At 46.4% G+C, this 23,315-nt stretch overlaps 4 protein-coding genes across 4 annotated transcripts; 2 read left to right on the top strand and 2 right to left on the bottom strand.

Moving 5' to 3' along the window:
• The first annotated feature begins 466 nt into the window (after positions 1–466).
• On the top strand, positions 467–4,254 carry LOC101782686 (U4/U6 small nuclear ribonucleoprotein PRP4-like protein). Its single transcript, XM_004984290.4, has 5 exons — positions 467–1,357; positions 2,225–2,678; positions 2,823–3,020; positions 3,106–3,187; positions 3,921–4,254. Exons 1-5 carry the CDS (start codon positions 612–614, stop codon positions 4,013–4,015), a joined length of 1,575 nt encoding a protein of 524 aa, XP_004984347.1. The 5' UTR covers positions 467–611; the 3' UTR covers positions 4,016–4,254.
• A 536-nt stretch (positions 4,255–4,790) lies between these two features.
• LOC101782277 (R3H domain-containing protein 1) lies at positions 4,791–8,345 on the bottom strand. The gene is made up of 5 exons (XM_004984289.2): positions 7,690–8,345; positions 7,523–7,594; positions 6,589–6,674; positions 5,988–6,062; positions 4,791–5,831 (listed from the first exon to the last, which is right to left on the bottom strand). Exons 1-5 carry the CDS (start codon positions 7,923–7,925, stop codon positions 5,305–5,307), a joined length of 996 nt encoding a protein of 331 aa, XP_004984346.1. The 5' UTR covers positions 7,926–8,345; the 3' UTR covers positions 4,791–5,304.
• Positions 8,346–11,121: 2,776 nt separating this feature from the next.
• LOC101781878 (monocopper oxidase-like protein SKU5) lies at positions 11,122–18,914 on the bottom strand. Its single transcript, XM_004984288.3, has 13 exons — positions 18,423–18,914; positions 17,803–18,322; positions 17,337–17,703; positions 16,881–17,246; positions 16,730–16,808; positions 15,976–16,166; positions 14,234–14,330; positions 13,401–13,492; positions 12,598–13,301; positions 12,450–12,520; positions 11,962–12,051; positions 11,699–11,878; positions 11,122–11,507 (listed from the first exon to the last, which is right to left on the bottom strand). The coding sequence occupies exons 1-13, from the start codon at positions 18,549–18,551 to the stop codon at positions 11,451–11,453; spliced, it is 2,943 nt and encodes a 980-aa protein (XP_004984345.2). The 5' UTR covers positions 18,552–18,914; the 3' UTR covers positions 11,122–11,450.
• A 1,623-nt stretch (positions 18,915–20,537) lies between these two features.
• On the top strand, positions 20,538–21,554 carry LOC101779748. Its single transcript, XM_004986927.1, has one exon. The coding sequence runs from the start codon at positions 20,538–20,540 to the stop codon at positions 21,552–21,554; it is 1,017 nt and encodes a 338-aa protein (XP_004986984.1).
• Positions 21,555–23,315: the final 1,761 nt, after the last annotated feature.

The raw sequence follows: 23,315 nt of genomic DNA, 5'->3' as shown, positions 1-23,315 counted from the left end.
ATGTGAATATCGAGGTCGGCTTTCTATCCATTATAAAATAATAAACCTGTGGCTCATATACCAAATTTTATTAGGAAATCTGGTACAATATGAAATATGAAAAGCAACTATAAAAAATTATAGAATCAATAGATAGTATTTTGTTAAGATCTGATCCCGTAGTTACCTAGAATCAATAGATAGTATTTTGTTAAGATCTGATCCCGTAGTTACCAGGGCATAGTTATAAATTCAGAACTACTTAGAGCATATCATCAACTGGCATAAAAAATATTATATGATAATTGTTTTTTAAGAAAGACAATACACGTATGCATGGTTTACCCGAGATAGAGTTATAAATTTGAAATTAAAGTTTTTTAAACATGTTATAGACGTAGGTATTGACATACGCGCATGCGTTGCCATGTCGTCTGTAACTTGCAAGTATAAAAAAAATTTATGACTAGTTTTTTTAAAAAATATGGACGAGACATCAAACCGCTGCCTCTCCATCCGTCGTCCTCCGTCCCGCACGCACCGGGTTCCTCCTCCGTCTCCATCGCCGCCACCGCACTGCTTCCCACCTCAAAACCCTAACCCTAAACCCCTCCTCGCGGGAGCTCTCTCCCATGGAGAACCCCAGGCCGCAGCCCCCGGCCCCCACCCCTCCCATGGCTCCGCTCCCCGTCCCGGTCCACCCGCCCATCGCCCCCATCCCCGTCCCTCCGCCCCGCGCGCCCATCCCCGCCGCCGCCTCCTCCATGGCCTCCACCTCCGCCTCCGCCGCTGGGGGCGACGACGAGGCAGAGTACGAGGTCTCTGACGACCACCGCGCCGCGCGGGAGCGCCACGAGCGCGCCGTGCAGGAGCTCCTCCAGCGGCGCCGCGCGTACGCCATGGCCGTGCCCACCAACGACTCCGCCGTGCGGGCCCGCCTCCGCCGCCTCGGCGAGCCCATCACGCTCTTCGGCGAGCGCGAGATGGAACGCCGCGACCGCCTTCGCGCACTCATGGTGCGGCTCGAGGCCGATGGCCAGGTCGACCGCCTCCTCCGGGCGCAGGAGGACGACCAGGCCGCGCGCGCCGGCGAGGAGGAAGAGGAGGAGGAGCAGATCCAGTACCCCTTCTTCACCGAGGGCACACAGGAGCTGCTCAATGCGCGCGTCGACATCGCGCAGTACTCGCTGCCCCGCGCCAAGGCCAGGATCGAGAGGGCCAAGCGCCGCCACGAGGATCCCGATGAGGATCCGGAGGCGGAGGCCGACCTTGTCGTGAAGCAGGCTGGGGAGTTTGTGCTCGAGTGCAGCGAGATTGGAGATGATCGCCCGCTCACCGGCTGCTCCTTCTCCCGGGATGCATCACTGCTTGCCACCAGGTAATTCCTCTTAATCATACAATTTACATTTGGTTTTGTTCTTGTAGTCTGAGCCTCATAGGGGGGGATGCACAAAACTGCTGGGTATCGATCTTACTTTACTTTAGTAGTTAACTGTGGTCTCTGGATGTGCTCTTGATAATTGTTGCAATTATTGGATTTTGACTCAAACCAGTTGAGAAAAATTTAAGTTTCTGTTGGGCAATGATGGAAAATAATCTGCTGCACTTTTTGTTAGATATCCATGTTTCTTCAGTCTTGTACTTTTACATGGAATTGCACTTGTGCAGTTAATCTTGAACACACTTATGATGACTGTTTCATCGCGAACCAACTGTAACTAAATAAGTTCAGACATACCATTCGAAAACTCACTTTTGGAATTAATAATCAAGTATTTTAATGTTTGAAGTCACTGAGCTGTTAAGGATCCAGGACCAGATTTTTTCTCTCTCAACTTGATGCAGAATATCCAAATAGGTAGTCCTGTTTCATGTGGGTTGAAACAGGGCTGGATCCAATTTGCAGTATCCTGCCCTGTCCAGCCCACCATTGGTATAGCACAAAGCTGAATACCTAAGCATTATCTGAATAATAGCAGTGAGGATATAGTGATATTTACTTGAGTTTTTTTATCACAATTAGTTAGCAGTTCACATGCACCATAAATAAGTTTATTAACAGTTAAAAAGGCTCACTGTGCTGGTGTTTTTTCGTTGCTGATGTCATGTGCGATTGGTTGTTTATTTATCCTCACATTGGTTACCATATCTTTACCTTTGTTTTGAACCTTAATACGGAAGATTATGTTCTTGTACTCTTGCTTCTTTTTCAGGAAATAACCCTTTGCTTATCCGCATTCTGTAGTTCCTGGAGTGGATTAATCAAAATATGGAGCATGCCACAAATAACTAAAGTTGCAACCCTGAAAGGTCATACAGAACGAGCAACTGATGTTGCCTTTTCTCCAGCTGATGACTGCTTAGCAACAGCTTCAGCTGATAAAACTGCAAAATTATGGAAACCGGATGGATCACTTCTAATGTCCTTTGATGGTCACCTTGATCGTCTTGCTCGCGTTGCTTTTCACCCATCTGGAAAGTACCTTGGTACAGCTAGCTTTGACAAGACTTGGAGATTGTGGGACATCAATACTGGAAAGGAACTGCTCCTTCAAGAGGGGCACAGCAGAAGTGTTTATGGAGTTAGCTTTCACCCAGATGGTTCTTTGGTGGCATCTTGCAGTCTTGATGCATATGCTCGAGTGTGGGATCTGAGATCGGGAAGATTGTTCTTCACCCTTAAGGGGCATGTGAAACCTGTAAGTTCATGTTTTGTTTTAGCATGGAACTTTAGAAGTACATTTCCAGTATTTCCTATGAGATAATACATATTTTCTTGTGCAATTGTAATCATTAAGGGAATGTCTCTCTTGTTATGTAAACTAATTTTATTTCTATTTCAGGTCCTAGGAATCAGCTTCTCTCCTAATGGTTATCTAGTAGCAACTGGAAGTGAAGACAATTTCTGCCGAATATGGGATTTGAGGAAAAAGGAAATGTTATATTCTATACCAGCTCATAAGAGTCTTGTTTCACAGGTGAAGTTTGAACCCCAAGAAGGGTATTATTTAGCAACTTCTTCGTATGACACCAAAGCAGCTGTAAGTTTGACATGTCACTTATTTAACTTTATTGTTTTTCTTCCATTACTACCCAATTGATCTCTCATATATTCCATATTTTCAGCTGTGGTCAGCTCGGGATTACAAACCAATCAAAAGTTTGGTGGGCCATGAGTCGAAGGTTACTAGTTTGGATATTAGTGGAGGTAAGATATTAGCTTATGCTTTTCTCTATCCTTGTTGAGTAAATAGTATTTGTTCAGAATCCTTTCTAGAAGTGACCAATTCAATCTGGTGAAAATGAAGTTTGGCTATTCAATTGTGGGGAGGGGGAAAATAACTAGTTTGACTATTCAATTGTGGGGAGGGAAACAATAACAAGTGCAGTGCACTTTTAGATCCTTCCTTAGATTAACATTCGAGTTTCTTAACCTAGGAGTGGTAATTTGAGCAGTTATGCTATTTTGTACTCCCTCCAATTCAAATTATAGGTTGTTTTGCCTTTTCTAGATATATAATTGTTACTATGTATCTAGACATAATATATCTAGATGCATAGCAAAAGCTATGAATTTAGAAATGCCAAAACGACCTACAATTTGGAATGGAAGGAGTAGTGTTTAACTAGGATATTTTGTCTTTTATGATTAGTTGAGCTGTGAGAAGCACCACCATTTAAATTTTATTGGAATTGTACATTAGGATCTTAAGTAATCATTTACATCTTTATTGTGCCCTGCTTTGTTCTTTTGATGTCTGTTCTTCTGTAGTTCTTTTCGGGGAAATATGCCCCTAAAGCTGGACTTTTGTTCTCAGGAAATGTGCACTGTTTACTCTGTATGTTAGGTGACATTTGTAGGTTAATGATCTGCGTGTTGCGTTGTCTCTGTTGTCAACATGTTCAACTTCTAATTGATCATGCATGTGTGGTTTATGCAGATGGACAGCAAATCGTGACTGTGGCGCATGATCGTACAATAAAGATTTGGTCATGCAGAAGCAGCATTCAGGATAATGCGATGGAATTGGATTGAAACGTGGCTTCATTGCGCTTGCACTGTTCAGTTTGTCAGCTAGAAATAGATGTTCTCCCTTTTTCTGATCGGCGGCTCAAATTAATTGTTCTTGCATAGCACAGAGCTGTTTTGTAGCATGTATAAACCCTTAGCTTGAGAAATATGTTGTGCTATGCAAACTTTGAGGATATGCCTTGTCATATGCTAACTTCAATGGAATATAACAACACAATCATTCGCACAAACTTTTAGTGGCATTTGCTGGGGCGATTCCCTTTTGTTTTTTTTTATTTGGTATAAATAGGTTCAATGCTTTAAGTCTCTATATGAAATTTCTAAAGTTGGATGCGTTTGAATTTGGAGTTTTGCTAGTTGGACATGTTTCATTTGGTTGACTGGTGGATGTTAGAATAACTGAATGGGAAGTACGAACTTTTAGTTGAAAACATTCCAGTCTCTTGAGTGGGCTGTTTTAAAGTTCAATTCGGAAGTTCAAATTTTAATGTTGAAAATGTATAGTTACGAAGAGTATGTTTCACCACCAGTTGAATATGCTCACTCCCAAATTCTGTGTCAAGACGGAAGCAGTTGCATCCCTTTCGGCAAGTTGAGTTCCCAACTTGTTGTCAAAAACATCCATCAAAACCGTCGGTCCCAACAGTATCTTGTCAAAAATATCCATCAAAACCATCGGTTCGGGTTAAAGTACCCATCCTGTGGCTTCTGTAGGCTGGATGGGGTTACAACTTACACCTGCTTTTTTTTTTAAGGTTTAGGCAAGGGATGTTTCCGATTCCGAATAACATTGCAGTCGAAACTGCATATATTAAACAAAGACAATGTAAAGTCTAATTGCAGTATTGTGATACGTGTCTCTCCATAAACATACTACAAGAGTACACATTGCAGCTGACTGGATAAAAACACATACGACATAGTTGAGTGTCACTGATGACACTGTTTCTTCCACTCCTGTGAAGCACTTGGCATGCCATGTGCATCCGGCAAGCTCTTTCCCCAACTGAGCTTGCTTAGGCCTTGGGATTGCTTTGACAAGGATGTGGCAAACTACGCTCTTCTTCCAACCAGGACCACAGATCCTCTCGGTCAGTCCAATAGTTTACATCCAACCATGAAGACCTTCCATCTGCTACCAGCATCACAAAAGCCATTTCACAGAAGCAGATGAACACAAAAGAGCACCAACCATCACAGATTCATCTCATGCCATATGCGTGACAGGATAAAGAGTGCAGTCATAGCATGCATTGGCAAGCTTTTCCAATTCACAGCATCTCATCTCCAGATTACTTTGGTTTAGGAGGTGCACCATAATTTCCTTGAGCTGCAGACAGCCCCAGTGCATGTGCAAACATTCTTCTAGCTGCTCCAGTCTGCTCTTTCTTCAAGCTCTCAGCAGTAGCAGCTCTACTGTTAGCGGTGCGGCACATTTGGCTGGATGCAGTTTGATATGAATTCCTACTGGCTGAGTTTGGCTTACCATTTCGAACATTATTCTCTTCTCTATTATCTGGTGCAACTGGGTAATAGTTGTTCCTACTACGTGTCGGAATATTTGGTCTGTTCGGCAGCTGTTTTCCTCTGCCTGCTGTCGAGGCAATTGTCTCTGTGGAATTTTGAACTTTTTGACCAAGTGCATGTGCTATCATCCGTTGAGCAACAACAGGAACCTGTCTACATTTTGCATATGATCTACCATTTCCCTTGGCATCATCCCCAGAGAAGATTCGCTCACGAGCAGCTCGATAAGCAGCTTCCCTCTCCTTCAGTGATACTGCCGGAGAAACCACTGACTGCTTCAGAGGCTTCAAATCTGAAAGGTATGGGTTAACTGGTTACCCTTTCCCTCTTCAAAACCCACATCCTCTTATGTCAAAATTATGCTGAGATCCATGCAAATAAAATATGCAAGTTCCTATTTATAACCAGAAGACTTTTGGCCGAAAGGTAGAGTTCATGTTCTGTATACCTGTAGCATCTTTCAGATGCGAGCTTTTAGCGGAAGTATCTTCTTGGACATCTAACTTCCAAGGCTTTTGGAAATCTGCTTGAAGAATCACAACTTGTTACGCAGGAGCGAGTGCTCGAAACCTTACAGTGTTATGTCTAATAGTGGCCATAGTAACATTAAAACTTGGTGGTACTGTATTTAGAGTTTCTGAGGATAACAACAGCTAAGGCATGGAGTCAAAACAAGTATATCCTTTGAAGTATCAGCGTATGGCTGACCAGGTAAAAAAGGATATATCGGCTATCCACCCACTTAAAGCCCACATGGAGCAAGGCTGCAGATTTACTTCTTCAACCATTTTTTTAACATCTCAAGTTGCCATATATTGCTCACAAAACATTGCAAGTGAAATAAATTTGATTTTGGCCAAGTGACAGTCACTTCCTACTTCTTGACAGTTATCATGCAATCAGTAACTGTCATGATTGTCTACACTCTACAGCTCTTTAATAGGTACGTTACAACTGTCCGTAAGTCGACATACCAGATGCACATGATACAGCAGATCAAAATACCTCTTTATAAATGTGCAGCTATATTTAAACAAAGAGTGACTCACCTGTATCATTTCTTGTTATCACAACAGATGTGGAATCATCACTGTTGTCAAACTTCCATAACATATCACTAACAAGGACGGATGGACTGCAACGAACAAGACAACTAATTCAACCTAAGGGTAAAAGAACAACTGCTGAGGATTTACTCGATCAATGATACACGGCATAGTTTTCTAGATAAAAATAATATAGAAAGAAAAAAGCAGGCAAGAACAACAAAAAAGGCAATTCCAACACAATGAAAGCAACACATAATATGCTAAGGTTACAAGCTGCCATTGAATTGGCTCATGATAGCATGGTACCCAAAAGAATCTTCATAGATCCAAGTGACAGACAGTTTTATTTCAGCCCCAGCACTCCGAGGAACAGAATGAGATAAAGATACTCTAAACCATGGAAGTGATTATGTTGGAACTAGCCTAGTGGTTAGAGCACCTGAGCAGGCCCAGGTTCGAGTCCTAGATGGAGCAAATTTACGGGGCTGGAGTTAAAAAAAAAATCCCCTCGCCAACAACAGCCGAAGTTCAGGGGTTTTCTCAACCGTGGTCAAGGTTGTCTTTTACCTCTCACACAATGCCTTCAGGGAGGGCTTCCCCCAACGGGTCGAGTTTTTTTAATAAATTCAAATAGACCATCTTCCTACACAGGGACTTTGGATACAGATATACAATTGGAAAGTCATGTTAAGAAATAGACATCTGCATGTGTAATTGACTGTAATTTCATTGCTCTTGCATTCATCCGAGCATCAAGTGCTGGCAGAAAGATCCTTGAAGTACACTAATGGTGTGGTACAATAGTGATTGTGATCTAATGTTGGAATATGGTCTACGAAACACAAAAGGAAAGGTGTATACATGACAGACAACAGGTAAAGAATACATCATTATCTTATCAGGGAGAGATTTGCAAGCAAGCTTGGCAACATACATGGCTGTCTCAGGGCAGCGCTGGAGGACCAGATGTCGATCCTCGCCTTCACCAACCGATTCATGTGCGAACCTAAGCACAAGCAGGCAAAATTAGCTCTTGCACAGCCAGTCGGAAGTATTCGCAACATGACGCCCGATTAAACTAGCGCTAGCAGGCAGCAATACCCGTAGATTTCAGCAAGGCGATGCAAGAGGAGGCGGTGGTAGGCCCCGGCGGGCTGGAGCTCTATGGTGTCCGCCGCATCGTCCACCTCTTCACGGCCACCGTCGTCGCTGCAGCGCAGCTGCTGGAGGGCGGCGATGAGTGCCTCCTCAGTGGAGAGGATGAGGTGCTTGCTGTGCAGGTTGTCCTTGACGAGCGAGGCCAGCTCCTCGACCATGGCGAACTGGGTGGTGGCCATCTCGACTGGATTGGATCGGATTGCTAACGGAAGCGGCGAGCCAATCCAATTTCAATCTGCCGAGAGCAAACGGCCGCGGAGGAAACCCTAGCCTAGCCCCGCCGCAACTGCAATTGGAGAGGGAAAGCAATTGCCAAATTGCGTAGGGGAAACTGAGATTCCGCGAGGGATCGGAGGAAAACCCTGGCCTGAAGCAAAAGCAGCAACCAGCTAGGGCATGGACGCCGTGGAGGAGAGGGAGCGGGGATTAATAAGCAACGGTAGTGTACGCCATGGGTGTCCGTACAGGCGGAGGAGTCGGAACCCGGAAGACGGAGACGAATTGGAATTGGGGATTCTGGTGGCGTGCGGCGCGCAGGGACGGAGACGCGCAGACGCGGGGGGAGGATCGATCGGTCACGGGCTCTCGACGCTGCCGATGGTGCTCGTCTTGTCTATGCACGGTTTAAACTTGATCCTAAACTTAATTTCAAAAACAATGATCCTAAATTTCTATAATTGCTAGAAGATTTTTTTAAAACATAAATCTAATGATATGAATCTGTTTGGTACATCCCATCCTTGTAAGCAGAGATGTGTGTATGTTATGCACTTAGGGGATGTTTGGATACTCAGTGCTAAACTTTAGCAGTGTCACATGGGATGTTCGAATGCTAATTAGGAAGACTAAATATGAGTTAATTATAAAACTAATTGTAGAATCCTGTGCTAATTCGTGAGACGAATCTATTAAGTCTAATTAATCCATCATTAGCAAATGGTTACTGTAGCACCACATTGTCAAATCATGGACTAATTAGACTTAATAGATTCGTCTCGCGAATTAGACTCCATCTATGCAATTAGTTTTGTAATTAGCCTATATTTAATACTCCTACTTAGCATCAAACATCTGATGTGACAAGTGCTAAACTTTTAGGGGGTGTATCCAAACACCCCCTTAGACTTCTGAACATCTCTAAGGAAGTAAATCAGCAGACCTAATAAACTAATTTTGTCATTTTTTCAATAGTCATTAAATTGCACCCGCTTAAAATAATGAAATGGGATAATACAAATTTTTAATTGAAAAATGGACAAGTTGAATGTTGAATATGAATTAAAAGTTTGGGATACTGAATACGCCATGGTCTTCTCTGCTTGCATCATCGGCATCTCCACTAATGCTGCTGGGATTTCCCCCGTAAGACTATTGTTTGATACGTCAATATAGAACAGGGAGTGTAGGGTGTTAATCCAAGATGGTATTGGGCCGGTAAGTTGATTGTTTGATAGCAACAACATCTTCAAATTTGTGAGCTTTGATAACCAAATCGGTAGATTTCCAGACAATGAGCAGTTATGTATGCCCAGGACTTGAAGATTCTCAAATCCATCCATTGTTTCATCTTGTGTTCACCCCAATTAGCAGGGCCTGGAGGTTCCTGGAGCTCTTGAGGATGTGAAGAGTATTTGTTATATTTGTAAATTTGTTGTAGGTAAGTGATACGAAGGTGAGGGACTTCAGATTTTCTATTCTCTTTGACAACTGACCATGGAACCTGTTCACGGATAACCGCAGCACAGTCAAATTGCTGCATGAGTAGATGCTCTCTGGAATTGTACCGGTGAAATTGCTGCTGTAAAGATCTAAAACTTTTAGATTGGATAGGGTGGAGAAGTTGATGTTGGTAAGCTCTCCCTGGAAGTTGTTCCTCCTGAGGCTGATGGTTGTGAGACTTGCGCACTTGCTCAGAGACGTTGGTAGCTCTCCTGTCATGTTATTGTGTTCCAGGTGAAGCTCCTCGAGTTTCTTCAGCTGCCCTATAGAATCTGGGATCTTGCCACTGAGCCCAGTCATTGCTAAATCCAGGAAAACCAGTTTGGTGAGCTTATACATATGTGCAGCATCAAGTGCTCCTTCCAGCCCATTGTTAGAGAGGGAGAGATATTGTAATGAAAAATAAGCAAGAGTAACCAAATCAGGCCTAAATAAAAGTTGTTTCTCTTTTGCTGGCCCCGGGGGGGCTTATCCGCAGCTATTATGCTATGGGCTGTCAGTTTGTTTTGAACTTCAAGGAAATGCAGCTTGCGTGTTAAGAGATCAGCTGATTATGCTTGTTAAACCTTGAGAAGGACGCTTGACTCGGCCAGTCTGTGCCCTGTTGTCTTTGTATGTTTGGGTGTAGAGGGAGCCAAGGATGCAGTCTTTCATCTGTATTGTTTGTATTTATTAAATTAAGCTCTTTTGTCATGAATAGAGAGGATGAATTTTTTCTAAAATAAAGGAACATCAATTCCAAGCAGATGCAGGTAGCCTCCTTATCCCATCATGTACTTTGTTTGCTTCTCACGATGTGGGGGTTGACCATTGTTCAATCTTTCTTGCACTGTGCATGTGTCATGCGATACCTAATGGTGCCCGGTTTTTTCAGGCCAAGCCGTGGGCATGCTATGGACTATGCTCAGGTGCTGAGGGAGGTGTGGAGAGAATCGATCGGTCACAACGCTCCCAGCATCCTTAAAAAAAAAAAAAAAACTCCCAGCACATTGGCTGCATGTTTATGGTCACGAAAACCTACAGTGAATTGCTAAGATTTGCCAATCAGCCAGTACTGCTTGGATAGATACTGTTTTGGAAGGCACATATAGTTTGGAGCAATGTTTACAGTCTACAGTGTCCCAGCGCAGGTACCCGTTCATGTGTTTCTTGACCTGATGCTTCTATTTTCTGAAGAATGTTCCGCATGGTTTCCAAGAAGGTTGTTTGTCTTTTGCTGGCCCCAGGGGCTTTTTTACAACTGTTATCTTAGGGGCTATCACCGATCAGATTGATTTGGACTTCAAGGAAATGTGCCTTGCGTTAGAGCCTGTGTCCGAGAGCCTGGCTACAGCTACAGGTCAACTGCCTACGTTTACTAGCTAACCCTTGACTTGACGCTTGACTGGTCAGATAGTCCGTGCTCTTCGTTTGTTATTACTCTTTTGTCTGCATTCTTTGTATCGAATTTCTGTTATCCTCCCTCCATTTCAAAATATAGGTTATTTTAACTTTTCTAAATAAATAAATTTTGCTACGTAGGTGCGTATCAAGATCTATGTATTTATAGAAAAGCCAAACTGATCTACGTGTCATTTTAATTTTTCTAGATACATAGATTTTGCTATACACGTAGAAAAGCTAAAATGACCTACATTTTGAAACGGAGGGAGTACGTAGATTGGGTGACTTAACTTTTTATAGATGATAAAGGAAGCTTTCTTCCCGTATTAAAATGAAGTTCTAGCTTTGCTCTAAGCAAGTTCAACCTCTGCAGCTTCAGGTGCATCCAACCACTGCCTCTGTACAATTTTTGCCGCTTGTCAGAATAGAACATTCATGTTGACAAATCTTCACAGGGAGGACAGGTGCCAAAACATTCATCTTCATGAAGGCCTATGCAAAGGGGGGAATTTTTGAAAGATCCATCAATGCTGGAAGTGCTAGGAATGAGCGTGTCAAAGGGCCTATCTGAACTTTGCAGCCAAAGCATCCATCCATCAAGGCTATCTAGAACTGCTTGGCTGCTTCGCTTCCCCAGCTCTTTCGATGTCAATCGCCCCCTGCAATATCATTAAGAGTCAAAACCAAATGCAAGGTACAAGCAGAAAACAAATTGAATGGAAGAAGAAAAGAACATTCCTAAATCACACAAATAAGTGAATAACCATTGTGTAATAGAAATTTTACTGCACTAAACACAAATATCTGAGCGTTAGCATGACGAGCTACTGAAAAGGAACAAATACTGTACCATGTCAGCAGGAACTCTATTAGGTCTGTTAGCATCTGAGGTTGCTTGTCTAATTGGTTCTCTTCTCTTGTGCAAGGTTCTATGCAGAGAATCTACCGTTGAACCTTCAGGCTGCTGGCCACTTCTATCAGTTGGATCCGGGTAGCCTGGACCCCAGGTATACATGACAAACTTCCGGACCTGTTAGCAGTGAAATAAATATGCTTATCAGGGAGGCAATCAGAAAGATATAATGTGCATAGTTGGATCAGGACATCCTTCACCTTATCCCAATTCCGTCGAGCACGTCGTTTGCTCAGAATTTTCAGCATTCTGGTATCCTCATCACGAAGCTTCTTTATCCTAGCTTCGCACTGAAAGCATATATGTTAATATCACAAGCAGTTGCAGTTTTATTTTTATTTTGCTATGTAGACAGATTATTCATGGTTATTCCTTTGTTTTAGTGCCACAGAAAGCCAGAACTTTGCATGAATAACACCGAATGGTAGACTAGACAATTCCTTATGTGTCATTAAAGAAACTTGCAAGCCTTTATTTGCCATAGGTGTGTCAATGACACATGGGCCCACCTATGTCACTGACAGTGGCAAATAAGGGATTGTTTAGAGTTGGACGTGAGGGAACCAAATAAAAAGACAAGGGATGCAAAAATTTAGAAATCAGTGTAGACTATTTAATTTCATTGGTCAAAAATGGAAAATGGGCAAAGTTTCCACGGACAACAAAGCAGATTTTTGCATTGACTTACTTGGGACATGAGGCAGAGACAAATTGCCACACTGAAGGCATAAAGGCCACCAATACTCGCAATAACACTAACTGCAGATAATCATCTACATCAGATGCTAGAAATGTAAAATGTGCGCGTAAAGGACATGGCTTCATGAGAGACTCACCTGGACCTACTACACTCTCATTGCTGATCTCCACAATGTAGTCTGAGAGATAACTTATGTAAAGAGTAGTATTCACCACTCCATCACTGGGGTTCTGCAGGGACGCATTCAAGCTCCCGACATCTGAAAACGCAGACCCTTGGGTGAAGTCCTGAACTAGTGGCTGCAACAGCCTCAGGTTGCCAAGTTTGTTGTATATCTGAGGGAACAACTGAATCTTCAGAACATTGGAGTCTGGCCCCCTGAAAGTCCTCAGCTTGCCATCATCGGTATAACCGTCAGAGTTCATGGTGCCACTCACAAAGCTCACGTGCTTGTCGTTGCCGTGCTGCCTCGCGGTCAGGTTGAACTGGAAGCCGACGGCCGCGGCCGGTTGCCCCGGCAGGTCAACAAACTGCCAGGACACAAAATGGTCTCTCGGAGGCATCCGGCAACCGTTGCACTTGAGCGTAATGGATGGCCCCTGGCTCGTGTTTGCACAGCTGTAGGTGAACATCGTTGGCAGGGACACCAACCTGAAATCCATGTACCCCGGTGTCCCCATTGCGAACGTCGAAGGTGCAACTGCTTGAGCGCAGGACATGCCAGAGATGGTGGTGATGTGGAACTCAAGATCGTTCACGAAAGACAGCAGGTCTGGAGCGTTGGCTGGCTTGACTCGATGCATCTCAATGCTGCGTCTTTTGATAGCTTGATACAGAAGCCTGTGATAACCGATAATAAGTTAGCAGACAGTAACTAATGCTAGAAGCAAGCAGAGCAGCTGATTAATTCCAGTAAAAAGGTCTATGGGCAGCACTCACACAGTTAACAATCCGGTGAAGAGGATCAAGCTAGCCACTGAGCATGTGCCACCCAGCTCGGTCTTCCTTTTCCTTAGAACTTGCTGATCCCTCTGAATGTATTCACGAGCCAAAACAATGCGACTTTCAGGATAGACGTTTTCAATTTCCAACGAGACATGAGAGAATGAACATCAATTAATCGAGCAAAAATGTATGATCCTGTATGATAAGTCTGATAATCTATTCTGGGATGACAACAAGGGTGTTTGTGCATTCAGATTCGGCTCAGAATATTGCAATTACATGTAATGAACTACAGGATCAGAAGGGACAGCAGGGTCAAACTGACCTCGCGAGGAAAGTTTTCAAGAAATTTCAAGGACCGCAGCTGCATTATAGAAAAGAAGCAATGCAAGTTGGAAATTTTAGTTAACTTATGGAGAGGAGGAATCCAAAACACGGTGGCCCAAACCAGGGAAGCCGTTCGTCGATCAAACTAAAAACACTTGTTCAATGGTTGGTGGTATTTAAACTCAAGTTTTCTGGTAGAATGGTTCCATAAACCCTCAACAAAGAGAAGCATGTCCATAATTTATTGTAACCTTATTAGAAAATATGGCAATAATTGCACCTAGTCAACTAGTGAAGACAAGTGGCTTCATAAAATTTTCAAAATTCGAAACTACAAAACTTACTTCCAGATAAAAGTATGAAGGTCCCATTTGAAATGCGGGGTGGAAAACATTCAATTCCCAAGCGCATTGAAATGTTCCTTGTAAAGTTTCTACAGAATTCTCATGAAATTCGTGCAAACAGCAGTAGCGAGCAAGGAAGATGAATGGGGAACGGACCGCCCAGTGGCTATTGTCGAAGAGGCAATCGAAGCGGCTGATCCAGTACCGTGCCCGGAACAGCCTCCTCTCCCCGCGGGGGTCCCGGCCGGCGAACCTGGCGGCGGCGCAGAAGGCGAGCCAGGAGAGCAGCGCCGCGAGCGCCGCCTCGAGGAGCACGGCCTGGGACTGGGTGAGGCGGCGGACGGCGTCGATGGGGAGCACCGGCGCCAGGAAGTAGAGGCTCTGGTTCCGCGGCGCGCCCACGGCGCCCACCTTCCAGTCCCCCCACCCGCCGCCGGGCATCGGGGCGCAGCTCCCGGTGCCGTTGCCGCTGCTGAGGTGGTAGTAGTACCCGGGGTCGCACGCGCAGAGCGTGGCGTTGTACGCGAACATGCGCGCCGCCGCGCAGGACGCCATGGCCGACCCGATCCCTCCCCGATAGACCACCAGCTACCGAAGCTGCTGTGCACAACAGCAGAGAGAAGAAGAATCCAGCAGCAGCAGCTTTAGCCTTCTTCAGAGGCAGCTTTCTTTGCTTGCTTGCTCAACTCAACAAGAGAAGAGAAGCTGTGTAATTATTATATGCCTACTCTCCATCCCTCAGATCAGAGACATGCCGCTCCCACTTTGTTTACCATTTCTTTTCGTTGAAGACCAAACTTTCTTTAACCTTTTTATAGCGAATATCATGTGCAGAAAAGAGAGATCCAGAGCAAACAAAACGTGTGTGTGGATGCCACATCCCTGGATGTCACTGTCAGTCAAGTCAGCTGCTGATCGCCTACTCTTGGATGCCGGGGGAATGGCCTCAGCAGGTCAGCTTGCCATTATCTATTGATATGGTCATCATCAGTAGCTCAATCAAATCGGGCCAGGTCTTAAGCATTCACATTCCTGGTGGAATCCATGTGAAGAGCAGTACTCTGCCAGACGGACCCTCATGGCGATTGGGTCTCTTTTCTGCTGGAGTAGCAACGATGCTGGAGTAGCTCGCTGCAGCATTCAAAGTTCAAATTCAGAGTGGTCAAGACGGAGGAAGGACGAAGACAGCAGCAGCTGCCCGGCCACTGGGGACTGGGGTTCATCTGCACAACTTGACAGAGTGCTGGCCACCAACAACATCCACGTGCTGTCAAAGCATTTGAATCGGTACACGACTATAAACAAACCGCTACCACGGCAGAGGCAGGGCAGATTGAGCTGGACATCACTAGAACTTCAACACGATTTGCATTTTATTTGTATTCGACTAAGTAAAACATAGTGGTCTTCAATGAATTAACCAGTCAAATTACATACAGAACAATCAACTCACCTGACACCAAGTGCATTATTTACCTGCACTTGTCGAGGAAAAAATATTCTTACCCCACCCCTGAATCTCTCCCACTTTTGGGAGTTGCATTCAGGTCACTCAACGCTAACCAAATCAACAATCAAACGCTCAAAAACGTCATCCAGAATGGTTTTCTCTCAAAACTAGCAATTTCCCCCCGTTGTTTCATACCCCCAGTAGACAAAACTGAGTGTGGACTGCATCATTGCAACCATATAGTGAAGGAGGCCAGCAAAAATAGGAGCGAAAACGTGTTCCTCCACAGGGCAACAGGCACCGCATCTGAGTACACGAATCTATGCGATTGCTCTCTGCAGAGAAAAAAAAATCGACACCAAGTGCTATGTAAGAATTGGTAGGAACTAGTAAAAGTTGTGCTTGTGGTGCAAACTTTATAAAATGCACAAAGGCATAGGAATCTCACTTTTGTAGGCTTGAGAGTGCACCACAGAAAATTGCGTTATCAGGAAGTGTGCTGCTGTTGTCCTCTGGGTTAACCACATTGATGTACACTTCTTGCCCCAAGTACCAAGTGTCAAGATTCTGCACACGCAAATTCCATATGCCTGCATTGTCCAGAAACACAAGAATAGCTGTCCAAGCCCCAGGGAATACCTGCAATCAAGTAGACACAGTCCCAATCAAAGGCATGCCAAGCTAAAGGCTGTGCAACACTGCAAGTCTGCAATGATCCCTCACAAAGCAAATTTACAGTGTTAATCTATTTATAGATTACAGAGATTTATTAACCTGAAGCCTAGATTCATCCTAAACACAAAAGTTAAGTCAAGATAAATCAATCACATGTAGCCTCAAACTAATGTTATGGTTTACCGTCAGAATTTGCAGCTTCTCACTTTCTGTAAACTTATGAAGTCTTGTGTCATAGAAGTTGCTTAAACAAAGAAACTAATTATCTAAAATCATATCTATCCTTATTTGAAATTACACGAAATAAGATGGCGCAGAATTTACTCTAACCACTACAGGATTTCTTCAGCCAAAACCATGCAGGTAATTTAGCTGCTACCTGCCACTCCAACTAATATTGAAACTACAGCTAATAATTATCTGTTGTCAGTTGTGTTTTATGGGATTAATGTTAAAGCAGGGTTATTGATCATACTGCAACTAATGTGATGGTTAACTTGTACATCCATGAAGACAAGTTTGAGAACCTGGATTGTAGAGCGTGCAACACCATCCCATTTATTATAGGTGCCACGACTGTTTTCTGTCCATAATCCATAGTCCATCCTGAGAACAAACAACCGTGAGGAATCAAAGCAGATCTGGATAAAGAAGTGGGGAATATGGCTTCTGCATTACCCAACAACAAAGAATGCATAGCCATCCAAGTGGTAACTCTGCACGGTTGTGGCATTGTTTTGGAATATAATCTCCATGAAGCCCTTATAGGTGCCATTTATAATAGATGTGTCGACTTTTGGTAGTCGGTTCATGGGATGATTAGGAAAATCCAATTTGTAGACTCCTGGCACATTGAATAGTTGTGCAAGTACCAAAGGAGTTGATGGAGCAATGTAAGAAATCTCATTCAGAGTAGAACGCAGCTTCCCATCAATGAGCTCAGGTGGTCTACTCTGCAACAGATACACATCTGTCACGGTAATGTCACCATAATGGAATGAACCCTGAGGATTGGGCCGAGCACCACTAGCTGTAACATTCCATCTGAAACAGCACAACAGTTGGAGGATACATTATGTGAGCAAACCCATTTCGAAGTCGTGAATAGGAAAAATCCAAAATCTACTGAAGTACCTGATGGATCTTGCTTGGTTTATAGAGAATGCCGTGTCATACTGATCGTTCGGGGGATCTGGAAGAGGGCCAGAGGCCGGACCCTGGGAGTTGGAGTAATGGAGAACAGCGACACCAGTCAACTTATCAATGATGGCAGCATCAACAAAGCGAGCGCTCGCGACCACATAGTAATCAGTGCTGGCATTCTGATCCATGGTGACCAAGAAGGAGTAGGACTGGCCGACATGGATGTCCAAGTTGGTGTAGTTCTGCTGAGAAGTGTAGGAGCCTTCGGTCTCCACAAGGAGCAGGTTATGGTTCTGGATCCTGAAATTGAGGCTTGTTGAGACCCCAACATTGTGTACCCGAAACCTGTAGGTTTTCCCTGAAATGACAATCAAGATGATACTGCTGACTGCACCCCCCCCCCCCACCCGCTTTTTCATTTGGGCTAGCAAATAGAAATTCAAATGCCAATGCAAACCTGGCTCGACATTGATCCGCTCATAGACGATCCCCGGTGGAACCACGGACTCGTTGTACTGGTAGGGTCCCAATCCGTTGATGAGCACGCCATCTGGGGCGCCGAGCAAGGTGCCACCGTCGAGCGCTCTCCTGAGCTCCTTGTGCCCACGGTTAAACCAGTCGCCAATAAAGAGCGTGATGTCCCCGTCGGGGAACCCGAAGGGGATTGGTATGACGTCGCGGTTGTTGATGGTGATGGCGCCGTATCCCCCGGCGGCGCGGTGCAGCGGCGTGGAGGGGAAGTAGAAGAAGCTGCCGACCTGGTCCTTGACCTGGAACGCGTAGGTCCAGTTCCACCCCGCCGGGATGGCGCAGTTGGTGCCCAGCACGCCGTCCTGCCACGCCGTCTTGCGCTGCTGCACCCCGTTCCAGGTGAGCAGCAGCGGCTCGTCCAGCGCGTTGCGGACGTTCACCACCACGTTCCAGTTGGTCGTCACGTTCAGCGGCGGGCCCGGAAACTGCCCGTTGATGCCAATCACCTGGTGTGCCATTGCTGGTGTCAGCGCCGATGCCCACTGTTGCGAGGGGAGGGCCGGAGGGGAGAGAGGAGAGGAGGAGGAGAAGGAAGACGGATGGCACCTTTTGCTTGACGCCGAGCGGCTGCGCGGAGACGTACGACACCTCCCAGTCGTAGTAGGCGTAGGGGTCCCCCGCCCGCGCCGGCGCCGCCGACGCGGCTAGCAGGAGGAGCAAGAGTAGCGGCAGCATTGGCGGCGGAACTCGGTCGGGTCGGTCCCGGCGGCGCCGTCGACCTCGTCGTGGGGATTCGAATTCGAATCGCGGGTGGCGAGCCGGCAAGACGCAGCGGAGCACGAATCCGTTGGCCGATCAAAATCGAATCGATCCCAAAGCGGAACACGACCCCGAGGCAAGCGAGCCTACACGCGCACGCCGGTGAGGCGAGGATCGAGGAGAGGACCGGCGTTGGCGGAGAAAGGAGCGAGCGGACAGCGGAGCAGTGAGGCGGAGGGGACAGTGGAGTGGAGTGGAGACGGGAAGGAAAGCAGCGGCAGCGACAGCCGTGCGGGGGAGGCGGCGGAAAAGAAGCCGGCTTCGCCTCCACTCTGGAAAGAACGGGCGGCTTCTCCTTTCGCTTTGAGCTCAGCCCAACGGTCTGGCGGACGACGGATCGGGCCAACTTTGCTGGAGGCCAGCCGACGACCCTGATTGTCCAGCCCACCATCTTGGCGCCTTGTGTTGGGAGTGCTCTCTCCGATCTTTAAAATACTCGCCTCCGTCCAAAATTTTACTCCTCCATGCTAACAAAAAATACAACTATCGCTTCTAGTCAAAAAAAAAATTTCAAATTTGATCAAATTTATATAAAAAATGTACTAATATTCACGTCTTAAAATACATTTAGTATGAAAATATATTATATGATTAATTTATTGATATTTATTGTGTACCATAAATATTAGTTCTATTTTGTATCAATTTAGTCAAATTTAAAATTAGTTGACTTCTCAAGAAGCGAGAGTTGCATTCTTTTTGGGACGGAGGGAGTAGATTGTTATATATATAATAATTTTTATTATACATTTAAATATACATTATGTATAGCAAAAATTATGTATTTAGAAAAATCAAAACGATCTAAATTTGAAATGGATGAAGTAGCACTGACACAACTTTGAAAGATTTATAATTTATTATAGTATTTTAGGGTATAAGGTTTAAATCTTTGACGTAGCTTTTTCAATAAACATGATGACCTTTCGCGACATTATCTATTATACTATATGAAGAGGCTCCAAATCTTAGAGCTTTAGTATACGTATACAAATAAGGTATTGAAAAGATGTAGGGTCCCTTGGACCCAGGTCCAGCACAAGGTTTGCCTAGCCTGACTCGGCAAGCAAAGTAAACGAATGTTAGGTTGTTTGGATATTTTGCTGGTGCATGGAGCATGTTGTCTAATCCAGTTAGGCTTACTCGGAGCAGCTAAGGCCCCGTTTAGATTAGATTGTGGATTTTGAAAAACTGGATTTTAGATGGATTTTCAAAATCTAGATTCTAAGCAAAATCCGGATGGTGTGGTTTGGATCCTAGATTTCAAAATATGATTTTATGGTTGTTTGTTGCTTAGATTCCTTTTATGCCCTTTTTGCCCAATAGAGTGGAGAGTGGTAGATTTGGTCATTACAAGAAGGATGATAGGCAAAAATGGTAAAATGTGCATGCAGATTTTCTAGGATTATTAGAATCCAAACTTTTAGTTTGTGGAATTTGAGCTAGAATCTGTCCCGTTTGGAGGCATATCAAATTTCAAATTTTGGAAGTTAGAACCACGTAAATCGAGTTCCTACCCTCTAAACCAAAATGAAGTCAGTCAAAGTAAATCTGACCCGGGTGAACTTTTCGGCTGGCGTCGCCTCTGCCCGAATCTTGGCAGAGTTCGTGATGAACAACGTCATCGTAAACTAGTCAAATCTATGACCATAGTCAGTACTCGATTGTCAGTTAGCTTTTCCTTCTGCTCCGCTAGCAGAATCGCACTCGGTCAAAACAAAAGCAGAATCGAGCTCGGGTCTCAGACAGGGCGTCCGTATCGGACTCGCAACTTCTGAAAAGTCATCCGGTCAACCCGACCCTCTGTATAAACCCTTGCCGTGCCAACGTACCACATCATCTCCACGCCCCGTTCATCCTGGTGAGCGCTGCGATCGAGTTGCTAGTTTGCCACACCACGCCATGGCGGCGGACCGCGTCCTCCTGTCGCGAGACGACAGGACGACCTCCCTGGTCGAAATCGCCAGCGCCACGGCCACGCCCGGTGCGGCGGCGACCGTCGGCTTCCGGATCCTCGTCGTCCAGTGCTACCGCGCAGGCGTGCTGGGGGACGCTGATGAGGACGACGACGACGTGGACACGATGGAGGACGTGGCGTGCCGTGTCCCCGTCGACGAGCTGGTCAAGGGAGGCGAAGCCGCGGCGGCAGCGGTCGACCGCGCGTTCGAGGCGCTGGTGTCGAGGCTCGACCACCCGACGCTGATCCCGGAGGTCGCGCCGGAGGCCAGGAAGGCGGCCACGCAGGTCCAGGCGATGTGCGCGGAGCGGGAGATCGGCGCTGCCCTCGCCGGCGTCGAGTTCCGCCTCCGCCTCGTGTTCTTGGACCCGCTCGAGGACGAGTCCGAGCCGGACTCGGAGGACGACGAGGAGGAAGAGGTCGGGAGCGACCTGGAGTTCGACGACGAGTGCTGGGAGCGCGGCAGGTTGGACGACGGCGACACGGGGTACGAGGACGCCCACGTCGTCCCCAGCGACGACGACGGGGCGCTCGTGCAGTCCCAGCCGGACGGCGGCGCGTGGCGGTACGAGCACGGCCACGCCGCCCTCAACGACGACGACGACGACGAAGACGGCGGCGGCCAGTTCTCGGCGCGGCCGTTCGACGGCGCCCTGGCGCGTGAGGTCGAGCCGAGCGACGGCACGCTGCTGCTGTCGGGCTTCGAGGCGCGCGCCGACGGGCCCGAGCCGGGCGAGCAGCACGAGCTGACGCCCCGCGACGTGCGGCGCCTGGTGCGCCTCGCGTTCAGCGGCGGCGACGTGGAGGGCGACGAGGCGTACCAGCGGGCGCTGGCCAGCGGCGAGCCCGTGTCGCCCGCCACGCGCGCCGCGATGCTCGACCGGGCGCTGCGATCCGCGGGGCGGCGGCCGCTGGCGCCGTCGCCTAGCGGGATGCCTCCCCGGATGCGCACCGGATGGTAGTGGCGCTGGCGCGTGGAGTGCCGCGGAACCGGTGGGCGGTGATCCTTCTTCAGACTGTTTTCGTTTTTGCAGCTTTGTAGGTTCGTTGTTTCGTATTGTCATGTGTAATGGTTTGAAGCTGCATTTTTGAACTGAACTTGTTTTGATTGATGCTGTGCAAGCTATTCTTATCAATGTTAAATTAGAAGCAACGTCTTATATCTACAACCAAAGAATCGTGCGTAGCATCAGAACTTAAAGAGATTTTCTGCTATATCAATAGAAACACACTCGTCGAGTGTTGTTCGTTCAAAAAAACCCAAAGAGAAATCCATTCACAGTCATCTCTGATTTATGCACATTGTGCATTCTTTGTTGTTGTAACAAAAGAATAATGGTATTCCTTCATTAAAAAATAGTCATCTCCAATCTCCAACAATTCAAACAGATACTTCGAAACGGCAAAGCAATCGAAAATTGATCCCTATGTTTCTTACTCTCATCTGCCATCTCCTTATTCATTAGAGCATTTCTAGCAATCCCCAATAAATTAATATGGATATCGCAATATCATTTTCATTATTATTGGGAGAGTTGCTTTTGCAATCTCCCAATAATCTCATCTCAATCCAACTACCGTATTGGGAGTTACAACTCCTCCTTTATTTAAGAAGAGTTGGGGTGAATTATTAGGTTGTCTATTATTGGGAAAAGGGAAAGATAAAGGGAGACGGCTGGAGCACTATTTTCTTATTACCTCTCCCAATATGCTAGTTGGATTAGGGAACTGCTGGAGATGCTTCGTTACATCTGGAGGCTTATAATGCAACCAATATTATGAAAACCGGAGCTGTCCATGGCCTAGTGTGGTTGCATCGTGCAGCAACCCTCCGGCTGCCAGAGAAGTACATAGAAAAACCTACATTTCGTGGAACTACGTACTTGTGATCTCTGAAGGGCAGGGGCATCTCCTTGCGAAGGATGCATACTCCTCTTGCTAGCCCTAACTAGGGTTGGGCCAGCCCAGCTAGTGCAACCAGCTATGTTTGCTAGCCTGGTCTCCCTCCTGGGTCAGATCCTCACGGTGCAAAAATGGCCCACCAGCCTGCACCATGTGTAACGCAAAAGTCAACCATTTCACGTAGTGCAGGCCCGCGCGAGCGTGTTTTCATGGACGTGAGGGAAGGGTGGGAGACCGAGCGGGCTGGCGCCAGAATTTGGGCCGGCTAGGGTTACCTCCTGTTGGTATTTAGTGGTAGCCTTCCCAGCCGTGTTGCCTCCTCCCCCGCAGACGCATCGCCTCCACCGACTCCTCCACTCCTCTCTCATGTCTCCCTTTCACACTCGACTCCTCCACTCCTCTCCCCTCATCCCGGCGACTTGGAGGCGATGGTGCGGCTGGTGGCGGGGCGCCTGATCCGGAGGCGTCTGTGGTTACCTGCACCAGTGGGTGCGGGTACTTCTTCACCAGCGAGCGTGGGTACTTCTTCACCAGCAAGCGCCTGGTCTTCATCAGCAACGAACACTGGATCCGTGCTTCGTCTTCGTTACCAAGCAGATCTGCTACCTCTTCATCCCCGGCCACTTGAGCATCCTCTTCGCCCCCGACGTGACCTCCTTCTTCCTCTCCACCGAGCAGATCTGCCTCGTCTACTTGCTATTCCAGTCATCCCTCGGGTCCTCCACCGGCATGCGCTACTTCCTCATCTTCCCCACGATGGTCGTCTTCATCTTCGCGGAGCTATGGCCTGGAACTACAGTTCTCTTGCACTTAGGATAGCA

The sequence above is a fragment of the Setaria italica genome, chromosome IX (genome assembly GCF_000263155.2).
Source record: "Setaria italica strain Yugu1 chromosome IX, Setaria_italica_v2.0, whole genome shotgun sequence".
NCBI lineage: Eukaryota > Viridiplantae > Streptophyta > Magnoliopsida > Poales > Poaceae > Setaria > Setaria italica.
The sequence above is the reverse complement of the archived record's forward strand: the minus strand, read 5'-3'. Positions and strand labels throughout refer to the sequence as shown.

What these genes read in the sequence shown, in the direction of transcription:
- LOC101779748 (XM_004986927.1), top strand. Translation starts at nt 20,538, where the DNA reads ATGGCGGCGGACCGCGTCCTCCTGTCGCGAGACGACAGGACGACCTCC.
- LOC101781878 (XM_004984288.3), bottom strand. Translation starts at nt 18,551, where the DNA reads ATGCTGCCGCTACTCTTGCTCCTCCTGCTAGCCGCGTCGGCGGCGCCG. An exon ending in GCACTCTCAAGCCTACAAAA is followed by an intron (nt 14,331 to 15,975) that starts GTGAGATTCCTA and finishes CGCCGCCGCCAG; the next exon opens with GTTCGCCGGCCGGGACCCCC. An exon ending in TCGACAATAGCCACTGGGCG is followed by an intron (nt 13,493 to 14,233) that starts GTCCGTTCCCCA and finishes GAATACATTCAG; the next exon opens with AGGGATCAGCAAGTTCTAAG.
- LOC101782686 (XM_004984290.4), top strand. Translation starts at nt 612, where the DNA reads ATGGAGAACCCCAGGCCGCAGCCCCCGGCCCCCACCCCTCCCATGGCT. An exon ending in TTAAGGGGCATGTGAAACCT is followed by an intron (nt 2,679 to 2,822) that starts GTAAGTTCATGT and finishes TTTCTATTTCAG; the next exon opens with GTCCTAGGAATCAGCTTCTC. An exon ending in TAGTTTGGATATTAGTGGAG is followed by an intron (nt 3,188 to 3,920) that starts GTAAGATATTAG and finishes TGGTTTATGCAG; the next exon opens with ATGGACAGCAAATCGTGACT.
- LOC101782277 (XM_004984289.2), bottom strand. Translation starts at nt 7,925, where the DNA reads ATGGCCACCACCCAGTTCGCCATGGTCGAGGAGCTGGCCTCGCTCGTC. An exon ending in CGCTGCCCTGAGACAGCCAT is followed by an intron (nt 6,675 to 7,522) that starts GTATGTTGCCAA and finishes TGTTCGTTGCAG; the next exon opens with TCCATCCGTCCTTGTTAGTG. An exon ending in GATAACAAGAAATGATACAG is followed by an intron (nt 6,063 to 6,588) that starts GTGAGTCACTCT and finishes TTCTTCAAGCAG; the next exon opens with ATTTCCAAAAGCCTTGGAAG.